This window comes from Bos grunniens, chromosome X, assembly GCF_055505025.1.
Source record: "Bos grunniens cultivar Pamir isolate PY7600 chromosome X, Bosgru_T2T1.0, whole genome shotgun sequence".
NCBI classification, from domain to species: domain Eukaryota; kingdom Metazoa; phylum Chordata; class Mammalia; order Artiodactyla; family Bovidae; genus Bos; species Bos grunniens.
Window position 1 is genome coordinate 45,207,855 of NC_141194.1, and position 15,743 is coordinate 45,223,597.

The 15,743-nt window shown below is 39.4% G+C and overlaps 2 protein-coding genes and 1 pseudogene across 9 annotated transcripts in view; 2 read left to right on the top strand and 1 right to left on the bottom strand.

Moving 5' to 3' along the window:
* Positions 1-15,743, top strand: part of LOC147340247 (zinc finger X-linked protein ZXDB-like) — a 115,469-nt gene that overhangs the window by 82,944 nt on the left and 16,782 nt on the right. The window contains exon 3 of one of the 4 annotated variants that reach the window (XR_015159911.1): positions 12,354-12,433. The exons of 2 other annotated variants lie outside the window; for them this stretch is intronic. Coding sequence is in view for 1 of the 2 variants with exons in the window: in XM_086390062.1 (XP_086246188.1) it covers positions 12,354-12,356 (3 nt within the window). In the remaining variant the exon portion in view is untranslated. Of the gene's footprint in view, positions 1-12,353; positions 13,701-15,743 lie in introns of those variants that run through there. One more of the 4 variants, XM_086390062.1, reaches the window with a different exon arrangement.
* Positions 1-15,743, bottom strand: part of LOC147340248 (zinc finger X-linked protein ZXDB-like) — a 150,395-nt gene that overhangs the window by 48,887 nt on the left and 85,765 nt on the right. The window contains exon 2 of one of the 5 annotated variants that reach the window (XM_086390056.1): positions 5,363-5,867. The exons of the other annotated variants lie outside the window; for them this stretch is intronic. Coding sequence (XP_086246182.1) covers positions 5,739-5,867 — 129 coding nt within the window. The 3' untranslated portion in view covers positions 5,363-5,738. Of the gene's footprint in view, positions 1-5,362; positions 5,868-15,743 lie in introns of those variants that run through there. 5 annotated transcript variants of the gene reach the window in all.
* On the top strand, positions 12,362-12,689 carry LOC147340249 (cAMP-regulated phosphoprotein 19 pseudogene; annotated as a pseudogene).

Genomic DNA, 15,743 nt, shown 5'->3' on the forward strand with positions numbered 1-15,743 from the left:
ACTGGTAAAACCATAGTTTTGACTAGATGGACCTTTGTTGGCAAAGTAATGTCTCTGCTTTTTAATATGCCGTTTAGGTTGGTCACAACTTTTCTTCCAGGAGAAAGCGTCTTTTAATTTCATGGCTGCAGTCACTGTCTGCAGTGATTTTGGAGGCCCCCAAAATAAAGTCTCTCACTGTTTCCATTGTTTCCCTAACAATTTGCCATCAAGTCATGGGACCAGATGCCATGATCTTAGTTTTCTGAATGTCGAGTTTTACGCCAACTTTTTCACTCTCCTTCACTTTCATCAAGACTCTCTTTAGTTCTTCTTCACTTTCTCCCATAAGGCTGGTGTCATCTGTGTATCTCAGGTTATTGATACTTCTCCTGGCAATCTTGATTCCAGCTTGTTCTTCATCCAGCCTGCCATTTCATATGATGTACTCTGCATATAAGTTAAATAAGCAGGGTGATAATATACAGCCTTGACATACTCCTTTTCTGATTTAGAACCAGTCTGTTGTCCCATGTCTAGTTCTAATTGTTGCTTCTTGACCTGCATACAGATTTGTCAAGAGGCAGGTAAGGTGATCTTGTATTCCCATCTCTTTAAGGATTTTCCAGTTTGTTGTGATCCACAAAGTCAAAGGATTTTGCATAGTCAATAAAGCAGAAAGAGATGTTTTTCTGGAACTCTCTTGCTTTTTCGATGATCCAACAGATGGTGGCAATTTGATCTCTGCTTCTTCTGCTGTGGCTGCTGCTGCTAAGTCGCTTCAGTCGTGTCCGACTCTGTGCGACCCCAGAGACAGCAGACCACCAGGCTCCCCCGTCCCTGGTATTCTCCAGACAAGAACACTGGAGTGGGTTGCCATTTTCTTCTCCAATGCATGAAAGTGAAAAGTGAAAGTGAAGTCGCTCAGTCGTGTCCAACTCTTAGCGACCCCATGGACTGCAGCTTACCAGGCTCCTCCGTCCATGGGATTTGCCAAGCAAGAGTACTGGAGTGGGTTGCCATTGCTTTCTCCACTGATTCCTCTAGCTTTTCTAAATCCACCTTGAATATCTGGAATTTCACAGTTCATATACTGTTGAAGCCTTGCTTGGAATATTTTGAGCATTATTTTGCTAGCATGTGAGACGAGTTAAATTGTGCAGTAGTTTGAACATTCTTTGGCGCTGCCTTTCTTTGGGATTGGAATGAAAACTGACATTTTCCAGCCCTGTGGCCAGTGCTGAGTTTTCCAAATTTGCTGGCATATTGCGTGAAGCACTTCCACAGCATCATCTTTTAGGATTTGAAATAGCTCAAGTGGAATTCCATTGCCTCCACTAGCTTTGTTTGTAGTGATGTTTCCTAAGGCCCATTTGACTTTGCATTCCAGGATGTCTGGTTTTAGGTGAGTGATCACACGATTCTGGTTATCTAGGTCATGAAGATCTTTTTCATATAGTTCTTCTGTGTATTCTTGTCACGTTTTCTTAATATCTTCTGTTTCTGTTAGGTCCATACCATTTCTGTCCTTTATTGTACCCATCTTTGCATGAAACGTTCCCTTGGTATCTCTCATTTTCTTGAAAAGATCTCTAGTCTTTCCCATTCTATTATTGTCTTCTACTTCCTTGCACTGATCACTAAGGAAGGCTTTCTTATCTCTCCTTGGTATTTTTTGGAACTCTGCATTCAAATGGGTTTATCTTTCCTTTTCTCCTTTGCCTTTGGCATCTCTTCTTTTCACAGCTATTTTCAAGGCCTCCTCAGGCAACCATTTTGCCTTCTTGCATTTTTTATCTTGGGGATGGTCTTGATAATTGGCTCCTGTACAATGTCATGAACCTCTGTCCATAGTTCTTCACGGACTCTGTCTATCAGGTCTAATCCCTGGAATCTATTTGTCACTTCCACTGTATAATCATAAGGGATTTGATTTAGGTCATACCTGAATGGTCTAGTGATTTTCCCTACTTTCTTCAATTTAAGTCTGAATTTGGCAATAAGGAGGTCATGATCTGAGCCACAGTCAGCTCCTGGTCTTTTTTTGCTGACTGTATAGAGCTTCTCCTTCTTTGGCTGGAAAGAATATAATCAAACTGATTTCAGTATTGACCATCTGGTGACATCCATGTGTAGAGTCATCTCTTGTGTTGTTGGAAGAAGGTGTTTGCTATGAACTGGCACCTTATATTTATTTAACACTGAATAGAATTTAATGAATGCAATTAAACTTTTTATCTAATGATACTTGTTTCAGGTAAATAAGACAAATATTAACTGAATATTAACTGCACAATTGCAGTCATCTCACATGCTAGTAGAGTAATGCTCAAAATTCTCCAAGCCAGGCTTCAGCAATACGTGAACTGTGAACTTTCAGATGTTCAAGCTGGTTTTAGAAAAGGCAGAGGAATCAGAGATCAAATTGCCAGCATCTGCTGGATCATCGAAAAAGCGAGAGTTCCAGAAAAACATCTATTACTGCTTTATAGGCTATGCCAAAGCCTTTGACAGTGTGGATGACAATAAACTGTGGAAAATTCTGAAAGAGATGGGAATACCAGACCACCTGATCTGCCTCTTGAGAAACCTATATGCAGGTCAGGAAGCAACAGTTAGAACTGGACATGGGACAAAAGATTGGTTCCAAATAGAAAAAGGAGTTCGTCAAGGCTGTATTTTGTCACCCTGCTTATTTAACATATATGCAGAGTACATCATGAGAAACGCTGGGCTGGAAGAAGCACAAGCTGGAATCAAGATTGTCGGGAGAAATATCAATAACCTCAGATATGCAGATGACACCACCCTTATGGCAGAAAGTGAATAAGAACTAAAGGGCCTCTTGATGAAAGTAAAAGAGGAGAGTGAAAAAGTTGACTTAAAGCTCAATATTCAGAAAACTAAGATCATGGCATCTGGCCCCATCACTTCATGGCAAATAGCTGGGGAAACAGTGGAAACAGTGGCTGACTTTATTTTTCTGGGCTCCAAAATCACTGCGGATGGTGATTGCAGCCATAAAATTAAAAGATGCTTGCTCTGTGGAAGGAAAGTTATGACCAACCTAGACAGCACATTAAGAAGCAGAGACATTACTTTGCCTACAAAGGTCCATCTAGTCAAGGCTATGGTTTTTCCAGTAGTCAAGTATGGATGTGAGAGTTGGACTATAAAGAATGCTGAGCACTGAAGAACTGATGCTTTTGAACTGTGGTGTTGGAGAAGACTCTTGAGAGTCCCTTGGACTGCAAGGAGATCCAACCAGTCCATCCTAAAGGAGATCAGTCTTGGGTGTTCATTGGAAGGACTGCTGTTGAAGGTGAAACTCCAGTACTTTGGCCACCTGATGCAGAGAGCTGATTCATTTGAAAAGACCCTCATGCTGGAAAAGATTGAAGGAAGGAGGAGAAAGGGATGACAGAGGATGAGATGGCTGGATGGCATCACCAACTCGATGGACATGAATTTGGGTAAACTCCAGGAGTTGTTGATGGACAGGGAGGCCTGGCATGCTGAGATTCATGGGGTCGCAAAGAATCGGACACGACTGAGCGACTGAACTGATATATATATATATATATATATATACACACACACATATATATATATATATATACACACACATATATATATATATATATATATACACACATACACACACATACATATATATATATATACATGTATATATATATACACACACACATATATGTGTTCTTTTTCAGATTGTTTTCTATTATAAGTTGTTGCATGGTATTTAATATAGTTCTCTGTAGGATGCAGCAGGTCTTAGTTGTTATCTGTTTTTAAGATTTATTTAATAGGAGAATAATAACAATATTCTGATGGCCTCTGCCATACATCAACATGTATTGGCCTCAGGCATATATGTTCTCTCCCTCCTGAAACCCCTCTGTCCTCCCTCTCCACCCCATCCTTCAGTTTTTCACAGAGCACCGGCTTTGGTTTCCCTATGTCATATATCAAACTTCCACTGGATATCTGTTTTACATATGGTATATATGTATACATATATGTATACATATGGTATATATGTATACATATATGTATACATATGGTATATATGTATACATATATGTATACATATGGTATATAATGTATAAGTTTCAATGCTATTCTCTTAAATCACTTTTATTCAACATAGTTTGGAAGTCCTAACCACAACAATCAGAGAAGAAAAAGAAATAAATTGAATTCAAATTGGAAAGGGAGAAGTAAAATGGTAGCTATCTCCAGATAACATAATACTATACAGAGAAAAGTTCTAAAGAGGTCACCAGAAAACTACATCTCATCAATGTATTCAGTGAAATGCAGAATACAGTATTCACATACAGAAATCTGTCATGTATTTATACACTGAAAACAAATTACCAAAAAAGAAAGTAATTGAAAAATTCTATTTCCTATTGCATAAATAGAACAAAATACCTAACAATAAACTTACCTAAGAAGGAAAAAGACCTATGCTCTAACAATCATAACATATCCATGAAAGAAATTGAAGACAAAATTAATAGATTGAAAGATATATCATGTTCTTTGATTAAAGGAATAAATGTGGTTTAAATGACCATATTACCCAAGGCAATCTCCAGAATGAATCCAATCTCTATCAAAATACCAGTGACATTTTTCACAGAACTAAAATAATTTTTAAAAATTATATTGAAAAAAAATTATATTTAAAAATTATAATGCCTCAAATACCCAAAGTGATCTTGAGAAAAAATAGAGCTCAATGAACCATACTTCCTGAATTCAGACAATGATACTGTCATATAAACAGTACTGGTGTTGACACAAAAACAGACACATAGATCAGTGGGATATCATAGAGAGCTCAGAAATAAACCCACACACTTCTGGTCAATTAATCTATGACAAAGGAATCAAGAATATACAGTGGAGAAAAGATAGTCCCTTCAGAAAGTGAGGCTGGGAAATCTGGACAGATACATTTAGAAAATGAAATTAGGACATTCTCTAACACCATAGGATCTTCCCTTGTAGCTCAGTCGGTAAAGAATCTGCCTGCAATGCAGGAGACCCAGGTTTGATTCCGGGAAGATCCCCTGGAGAAGGAAATGGCAACCCACTCCAGTATTCTTCCCTGGAGAATCCCATGGACAGAGGAGCCTGGCAGGCTAAAGTCCATGGGGTCGCAAGAGTTGGACATGACTTAGTGACTAAACCACCACCTAACACCATAAACACAAATAAACTCAAAATGCATTAAAGATCTATATGGGAGACTGGATACTCCTAGACAATAAATTTAGAAAGCTTATAAATTTATTAAAACTTCATAAAAATTTATAAAACTCCTAGAGAAAAATTTAGGCAGAATACACTTCAATATTAATCACAGCAATATTTATTTGGGTCTTTGCCAACCAAGGTTCGTCTAGTCAAGGCTATGGTTTTTCCTGTGGTCATGTATGGATGTGAGAGTTGGACTGTGAAGAAGGCTGAGCACCGAAGAATTGATACTTTTGAACTGTGGTGTTGGAGAAGACTCTTGAGTGTCCCTTGGACTGCAAGGAGATCCAACCAGTCCATTCTGAAGGAGATCAGCCCTGGGATTTCTTTGGAAGGAATGATGCTAAAGCTGAAACTCCAGTACTTTGGCCACCTCATGCGAAGAGTTGACTCATTGGAAAAGACTCTGGTGCTGGGAGGGATTGGGGGCAGGAGGAGAAGGGGTCGACAGAGGATGAGATGGCTGGATGGCATCACTGACTTGATGGACGTGAGTCTGAGTGAACTCCAGGAGTTGGTGATGGACAGGGAGGCCTGGCGTGCTGCGATTCATGGGGTCGCAAAGAGTCAGACACGACTGAGCGACTGATCTGATCTGAACTCTGAAAGTAAGGGAAATAAAACAAAACAAATAAATGGTACATAATTAAAGTTAAAAACCGTTGCACAGCAAAGGAAACCATAGGCAAAATGAAAAGACAACCTACTGTTTGGGAAAAATATTTTTAAACAATATGACCAATTGTTGTTGTTCAATTGCTAAGTCATCTCTGACTATCTGTGACCCCACGAACTACAGCATGTCAGGCTTCCCTGTCCTTCACTGTCTCCCAGAGTTTGCTCAAACTAATATCCATTGAATCAGTGCTGCCATCCAACCATCTCATGCTTTGTTGCCCCCTTCTCCTCCTGCCCTCAATCTTTCTCAGCTTTAGGGTCTTTTCCAATAGGTCAACTCTTCACATCAGCTGACCAAGTATTGGAATTTCAGCATCAATCCTTCCAGTGAATATTCAGGGTTGATATCCTTTAGGATTGACTGTTTTGATCTCCTTACTGTCCAAAGGACTCTCAAGAATCTCCTCCAGCACCACAATTCTGAAGTATCAATTCTTCGGCCCTCAGCCTTCCTTCTCACACCTCTGTATAACTATTAGAAAAACCATAACTTTGACTATACAGACCTTAGTCAACAAAGGGATGACTCTGCTTCTTAATATGCTATCTTGCTTTTCTTCCAAGGAGCAACTGTCTTTTAATTTCATGTCTATAGTTACATGCAGTGATTTTGGAGCACAAGAAAATAAAATCTGTCACTGCTTCCATGTTTTCCCCTTCTATCTGCCATGAAGTGACAGGAAGGGATGCCATGATCTTAGTTTTTTGAATGTTGTTTTGAGCCAGCTTTTTAACTCTCTTCTTTCATCCTTATCAAAGGGCTCTGAAGTTCCTCTTCATTTTCTGCCATTAGGGTGGTATCATCTGCATATCTAAGGTTATTGATATTTCTCCTGGCGATATTGATTCAACCTTGTGAATCACCCAGCATTCTACATGATATACTTTGCATATAAGTTAAATAAGCAAGGTGACAGCCTTGATATACTCCTTTCTCCAAATTAAACCAGTCCATTGTTCCATGTCTGGTTATAACTGTTGCTTTTTGTCTTGCATACAGGTTTCTCATGAGAGAGGTAAGGTGGTCTGGTATTGCATCTGTTTAAGAGTTTTCCATGATTTGTTGTGATCTACATCATCAAAGGCTTTAGTGTAGTCACTGAGTCAGAAGTAGATTTTCTTGGAACTCCCTTGATTTTTCTATTATCTAACGGAGGTTGGCAATTTGATCTATCATTTCTCTGCATTTTCTAAATCCAGCTTATACATATATAAATTCTCAGCTCCTCTATGAAGAACAATGTGGAGATTCCTTTAAAAACTGGTAATAGAACTACCATACGACCCAGCAATCCCACTCCTGGGCATACACATCAAGGAAACCAGATTTGAAAGTGACACATGTACCCCACAGAGAAGGCACTGGCACCCTACTCCAGTACTCTTGCCTGGAAAATCCCATGGATGGAGGAGCCTGGTAGGCTGCAATCCATGGGGTCGTGAAGAGTTGGACATGACTGAGCGACTTCACTTTCACTTTTCACTTTCATGCATTGGAGAAGGAAATGGCAACCCACTCCAGTGTTCTTGCCTGGAGAATCCCAGGGACGGGGGAGCCTGGTGGGCTGCCGTCTATGGGGTCGCACAGAGTCGGACATGACTGAAGCAACCTAGCAGCATGTACCCCAATGTTCATTGCAGCATTATTTATAATAGCTAGGACATGGAAGCAACCTAGATGTCCATCAGCAGATGAATGGATAAGGAAGTTGTGGTACATATACACAATGGAATATTACTCAGCTATAAAAATAAATGCATTTGAGTCAGTTCTAATGGGTGGATGAAACTGTAGCCTATTATACAGAGTGAAGTAAGTCCAAAACAGAAACACAAATATTGTATATTAATGCATATATATGGACTTAGAAAGACAGTAACAATTATCATATATACAAGGCAGCAAAAGAGACCAAGATGTAATGAGCAAACTTTTGGACTCTATGGAAGAAGGCAAGAGTGGGATGATTTGAGAGAATAGCATTGAAACATGTATATTACCATATGTAAAATAGATGACCAGTTCAAGTTTGATGCATGAAGCAGGTCAACCAAAGCCAGTGCCCAGGGACAATGCAAGGGATGGGGTGGGGAGGGAGGTGGGGATGACTTCAGGGTGGGGGGACACATGTAAACCTGTGGATAATTTATGTCAATGTATGGCAAAAATCATCACTATATTGTAAAGTAATTATCCTCCAATTAAAATAAATTAATTAATTAAAAAATTAATAAAATTTAAAAAATTGGAGCTACCAAGGGAAAATTTTAAGCAAATATGGACACCAAAAGAACATAAATGGCAAGGACCTAACAGAAACAGAAGATATGAAGAAGAGATGACAAGAAGACAGAGAAGAACTCTACAAAAAAGGTCTTAATGACCCAGATAACCAAGAGGGTGTGATCACTCACCTAGAGCCAGACATCCTGGAGTGTGAATTCAAGTGGGCCTCAGGAAGCATCACTATGAACAAAGCTATTGGAGGTGATGGAATTCCAACTGAGCTAATTAAAATCCTAAAAGATGATGCTGTTAAAGTCCTTCACTCAATATGCCAGAAAATTTGGAAAACTCAACAGTGGTATAGGACTGGAAAATGTCAGTTTTCATTCCAATCCCAAAGAAAGGCAATGCTATATAGTGTTCAAACTACTGCACAATTGCACTCATTTCACATGCTATCAAAGTAATGCTCAATATTCTCCAAGCTAGGCTTCAACAGTACATGAATCGAGAACTTCCAGATGTTCAAGCTGGATATAGAAAAAGCAAAGGAACCAGAGATTAAATTGCGAACATCTGTTGGATCATAGAAAAAGCAAGAGAGTTTCAGAAAAAAACTCTTCTTCTACTTCACCGACTATGCCAAAGCCTTTGACTGTAGATCACAACAAACTCTGGAAAATTCTTCAAGAGATGGAAATACCAGACCACCTGACCTGCCTCCTGAGAAACCTGTATGCAGGTCAAGAAGCAACAGTTAGAACTGGACATGGAACAACTGACTGGATCAAAATGGCAAAAAGGAGTACGTCAAGGTTGTATATTGTCACTCTCCTTATTTAACTTATATTCAGAGTACATCATGCGAAATGCTGGGCTGGGTGAAGCACAAGTTGGAATCAAGATTGCCAGGAGAAATATCAGTAACCTCAGATATGCAGATGATAAGACTCTTATGGCAGAAAGTGAAGAGGAACTGAGGAGCCTCTTGATGAAGGTAAAAGAGGAAAGTGAATAAGTTGGCTTAAAACTCAACATTCAAAAAACTAAGATCATGGCATCTGGTCACATCACTTCATGGAAAATAGATGAGGAAACAATGGAAACAGTGAGAAACTTTATTTTGAGGGATCTCTAAAATTACTGCAGATGATGACTGCAACCATGAAATTAAAAGAAGTTTGCTGCTTGGAAGAAAAGTTTTGACAAACTTAAACAGCATACTAAAAAAGCAGAGGCATTACTTTGCCGATAAAGGTCAGTATAGTCAAAGCTATGGTTTTTCCAGTAGTCATGTATGGATGTGAAAGTTGGACCATAAAGAAAGCTGAATGACAAAGAATAGATGGTTTTGAACTGTGGTGTTGGAGAAGACTTTGGAGAGTCCCCTGAACTGCAAGGAGATCAAACCAGTTGATCCTAAAGGAAATCAGTCCTAAATGTTCTTTGAAAGGATTAATGCTAAAGCTGAAGCTGCAGTACTTTTACTACCTGATGTGAAGAGCTAACTCATTAGAAAAGACCTTTATGTTGGGAAAGATTGAAGGCAGGAGGAGAAGGGGATGACACAGGATGATATGGTTGAATGGCATCACCGACTTGATCATCATGAGTTTGTACAATCTCAAACTTGAGTTGGGAGTTGGTGCTGGACAGGGAAGCATGGCATGCTGCAGTCCAAGGGGTCACAAAGAGTTGGACCAGACTGACTGAACTGAACTGAATCATGTTAATGGAATATGAAAAACTTGCAATGGATCCCACCCCTGGGTGGAAAAAGTAATATCTGCACTCTCTAAAAATGAAGATATTATCAATACTACTATGGGAGCAATAACTTGTGCCCCTCCAAGTTGCATTTTTGTCTGTGGCATAGGAAGTGACCCTCCAACATGAGGTGTGCATTTCCTAGATAGCTGGAAATTCATCTTTTCAGATGAGTCAGTTCTTCACATCAGGTGGCCAAACTATTCGAGTTTCAGTGTCAGCATCAGTCCTTCCAATGAATATTCAAGGTTGATTTACTGTAGGATGGAGTGGTTGGATCTCCTTGCAGTCCAGGGGACTCTCAAAAGTCTTCTCCAACACCACCGTCCAAAAGCATCAATTCTTCGGTGCTCAGCTTTCTTTATAGTCCAACTCTCACGTCCATAACTGACTACTGGAAAAACCATAGCTTTGATTATATGGACCTTTGCTGGCAAAGTAATGTCTCTGCTTTTTAATATGCTGTCTAGTTTGGTCATAGCTTTTCTTTCCAAGGAGCAAGCGTCTTTTAATTTCAAGGCTGCAGTCACCATCTGCAGTGATTTTGGAGCCCCCCAAAATAAATCTGTCACTATTTCCATTGTTTCCCCATATATTTGCCATGAAGTGGTCGGACCACATGCCGTGATCTTAGTTTTTTGAATGTTGAATCTTTAGCCAACTTTTTAACTCTCCTCTTTCACTTTCATCAAGAGGCTCTTCAGTTTTTCTTTGCTTTCTCCCATAAGGATGGTGTCATCTGCATATCTGAGGTATTGATATTTCTCCCATAAATCTTGATTTCAGCTTGTACTTCATCCAATCCAACATTTTTCATGATGTACTCTGAATATAAGTTAAATAAGTACAGTGACAATATACAGCCTTCACGAAATCCTTTCCCGATTTGGAAGCAGTGTGTTGTTTCATGTCTAGTTCTAACTGTTGCTTCTTGACCTGCATACAGATTTCTCAGGAGGCAGGTCAGGTGGTCTGGTATTCCCACCTCTTTAAGAATTTTTCACAGTTTGTTGTGATCCACACTGTCAAAGGCTTTGGCATAGTCAATAGAACAGAAGTAGATGTTTTTCTGGAACTCTCTTTCTTTTTTGATGATCCAATGGATATTGGCAATTTGATCTCTGCTTCCTCTGGCTTTTCTAAATCCAGCTTGAATATCTGGAAGTTCATGGTTCACATACTGTTGAAGCCTGGCTTGGAGAATTTTGAGCATTACTTTGCTAGCATGTGAGATGAGTGTAATTATGCAGTAGTTTGAACATTATTCGGCATTGCTTTTCTTTGGGATTCGAACGAAAACTGGCCTTTTCCAGTCCTGTGGCCACTGCTGAGTTTTCCAGATTTGCTAGCATATTGAATGCAGCACTCTCACAGCATCGTCTTTTAGGATTTGAAATAGTTCAACTGGAATTTCATCACCTTCATCAGCTTTGTTCATAGTGATGCTTCCTAAGACCCACTTGACTTTGCATTCCAGGATGTCTGGTTCTAGATGAGTGATCACACCATCCTGTTTATCTAGGTCATGAAGATCTTTTTCATATAGTTCTTCTGTGTATTCTCACCAAGTCATCTTAATATCTTCTGCTTCTGTTAGGTCCATACCATTTCTGTCCTTTATTGTGCCCATCTTTGCACGAAATGTTCCCTTGGTCTCTTTAATTTTCTTGAAGAGATCTCTAGTCTTTCTCATTTTATTGTTTTCCTCCATTTCTTTGTCCTGACCACTGCAAAGAGCTGATTCACTTGAAATACCTTAATGATGGGAAATATTGAGGGAAGGAGGAGAAGGGGGCAACAGAAGATAAGAGATGATTGGATGGCATCACTGACTCAATGGAGATGCGTTTGAGCAACTCAGGGAGATTGTGAAGGACAGGGAAGTCTGTCATGCTGTAGTTCATGGGGTTGCAGAGTCAGACATGACTTTGTGACTGAAGAACAACAACAATCTTACACCTAAAGCTATCAGAGAATAAAGATCAAACAAAACCCAACGTTAGTAGAAGGAAACAGGAAAATAAGAGCAGAAATAAATGAAATAGAAGTGAAGAAAATAATGGCAAAGATCAATACAACTAAAAGCTGGTTGGGCTTCCTTTGTGGCTCAGACAGTAAAGAGTCTACCTGCAATGCAAGAAACCTAGGTTCGATCCTTGGGTCAGGATGATCCCCTGGAGAAGGAAATGGCTACCCACTCATCAAACTAAACAAAATTGATAGTCAGACTCATCAAGAAAAGAAGGGAAAGGACTCAAATCATTAAAATTAGAAATGAAAATGGAGGTGGGTAGAGGTGGCCCAGTCACATGCTTGGGGAGTTGGGCAGGAGTCCAGCAGACCTGAGGCAACAAGGGAGCTGGGCAGCCTCAATTACCTGGTAACTGCTTCTCTTTCTGGTGTCTCCTCCACATAGTGAGAAGTATGTTCATGGAAGTCCCTGAGACAGCCTCCATGGAGGAGCAGAAAGAAATGGAAGATAAAGTGACTAGTCCAGAGAAAGCGGAAGAAACAAAATTAAAAGCAAAGTATCCTCATCTGAGACAAAAGCCTAGAGGTTCAGATTTTTTAAGGAAATGATTGCCGAAAGGGCAAAAAATATTTTGATTCTTGGAATTACAGTATGGCTATATCACAGCCACAGATAAGACAGAGGTCACTGGTGACCACATTCCCACTCCATACAACCTTCCTCAATGGTAATCATCTCTTGTTAGCAAACTGGCTGGTTGATTAAAAAATTTGGACTGCATGTGTCTTGTAATTCCCAATATTTCCCCTTAATATATTACTTCTATGCTTTTTATTTACTTTCACTCACTAAGTCATTCAAGAGTGATGACTTCGCAGGTAGCAGTAGTGTGTGCTACTCTTGTAAGGGGATGTGGTTTAGTTGCTAAGTTGTGTCTGACTTTTGCGACCCCATTGACTGTAGCCCACCAGGCTCCTCAGTCTATAGGATTTTCCAGGCAAGAATACTGGAGTGGGTTGCCATTTCCTTTTCCAGGGGATCTTCCCAATCCAGGGATCAAACCCAGGTCTCCTGCACTCCAGGCAAATTTTTTACTGACTGAGCTACCAGGGAAGCCCTGGTAAGGGAATATACTAATACTTATGTATAGTTTTTACTAGTTTAACGGTGCACTGGTGAAAAGAACATGTTAGAGCAAAGTAAAGTAATCTACTTGAAAATAATTGTATGTATTACCTAACTCCTAGTGTAGCGATGGTTCCAACAAGTAACAAGTAAGTTTTACAATTTTAATGTTTTGGCTTTCTTTAATTCATTCAATTATAGCTTTGTATGCTACTCTTATTTAATATAACCTCTACTGTATTGAATTCTTCTACATTTTCCTTTTGGATTTTGTAAAACAGAAATTTAAGACCACAAGTTTGAAGAAAAGTCACATATTTCAAATACAGACATGACTCCAAAAGATTTGTATCCTATGTTTGAACTATAATGGCCTTAACTCTGTTTCAGCTTTAACAGTAGAATGTTATTCAGGCAATATTTGCCCATTCTGTTGTAACTTATGTGACTCTGGTGCTTAACAGCTACTGTTGAAGCTAATATTCTTACTAAGTTCTATAGTGTTAAAATACCTTTTGTTGTTGAAGATGTTGTTGAACATGTGCACTAACTGTTGAATTCACTTTTGTGCCACTTTTGTACCACTTTTGTAAGTACATTTTTTCCCACAGCTTCTCACAACTGTCTGTATTAATTTCACATATTAAAGAGTAGATGATGTGCCAACCAGAAGCACAAGAATTCCTATACAAAACTCTATATGTCATTTATCATTTATATATACTAAGATTGAAAGGTTGTGGTTTGTGAGCTGTGTGCTATGTCGGGATTCATGACCCCCAGAGGAGACAGTTTTGATCTGGGGCCAGAGACAAGGCTTGACTACTCAGAGCTTTTTATGTAGCAAAGTTTTATTACATTACAATAGAGATAGGGAAAGCTTCCACATAGACATTAGAAGGGGACAGAAAGAGTGCCCACTTGCTAGTCTTTAGCAAGGTGTTTTATGTCTGTTAGTGAGTGAGTGAAAGTTGCTCAGTCATGTCCAGATCTTTGCAACCACATGGACTGAAGACTGCAGTGAGCTCCTAATCAGATAAGAGAGACACCTCAAGACTGAGGGAGTTTCATCAGGCCCCTCTCCCACAATATGAATTGTTGAGCTAGAATGGTAAAAGGTGCGTCATACTCGGCCATAAAACAATTGAGATGAATATTGATTTGTTGAGTCAAGGGCTTCCCTTGTAGTTCAGACGGTAAAGCATCTGCCTACAATGTGGGAGACCCAGGTTTGATCCCTGGGTCGGGAAGATCCTCTGGAGAAGGAAATGGCAACACACTCCAGTACTCTTGCCTGGAAAATCCCATGGACGGAGGAGCCCAGTAGGCTACAGCCCATGGGGTCACAAAGAGTCAGACATGACTGAGCGACTTCACTTCAAAGCCAGCAGCCCAAGATTTAAGAAAAGAAAAGAAAAGAAAAAAAAAAAAAAAAAAAAAGGTTAGTGTTAGGTAGAACTGTCTTCCTCAACAGAGAAGGGGGAAAAAAGTCTGCCTGCCACTTGCAGTTTGTTTCCTCCTGTGACTTGGGGACCTCTGGCCTTCCTACTTGCTAACCCTCTCAAGAGCAGTTTATGGTCTTGGAGTTATAGAATACTAAACTGAAATGTGTGCTCAGTCTTGTTGTTGTTGTTCAGTCACTAAGTGGTTTTCAACTCTTTGTGACCCCATGGACTGCAGCATGCCAGGTTTCCCTGTCCTTAACTATCTCCTGGAATTTGCTCAAATTTGTGTCCATTGAGTCGGTAATTGCTCAGTCTGTCATATACTTAATTTTTCATTTGTTACTAATATTCATGACATTCAGTGGCCTCGTACAACTATGTTATGTTTCTTATGCATGTCTTTTGTCCTATGCAGAACATATTTGACTTTTATGAAAATTAAATTCATGTAATTTATATAAATGTTTTTTAAATATAAATTTGTTTATTTTAATTGGAGGTTAATTACTTTACAATATTGTATTGGTTTTGCCATACATCAACATGAATCCACCACAGGTATACATGTGTTTCCCATCCCGAACCCCCTTCCCTCCTTCCTCCCCGTACCATCCCTCTGGGTTGTCCCAGTGCACCAGCCCCAAGCAACCAGTATCATGCATCGAACTTGGACTGGCGATTCGTTTCATATATGATATTATACATGTTTCAATGCAATTCTCCCAAATCATCCCACCATATATATAAATGTCTTTTAATGTAGAAACTTTTTACTTCCATAGTCAATTTGAGGGACATTAGAATAAAATGTCTTCTCTGGTGGCTCAGTTGGTAAAGAATCCACTTACAATGCAGACCTGAGTTCAATCCCTGGGTTGGAAAGATCCCCTGGAGGAAGGGCATCGCAACCCATTCCAGTATTCTTGCCTGGAGAATCCCCATGGACAGAGGAGCCTTGAAGGCTGCAGTCCATGTGGTCGAAAAGAGTTGGACACCACTGAGTGACTAAGCATATATATATAGAATAAAATAATTTGCTTCCTGTGGCCTTTCCTTTTTTTTCTTGCTTCTTTGACTCAAATTGTGTTGGGCTGTGCTGTTCAGTCTATTCAGAAACATATGTATCTATAATTTTACTCTTGAATGCTGTATTTTCTCACACAATGATTTCTCAGTTGTTAACTACTCTTAATCCTGTATTATTACTAATTGACAGTTTTTTAAATAAAAGGAAATTTATAATGAAACAAATATTTGAGAAGAC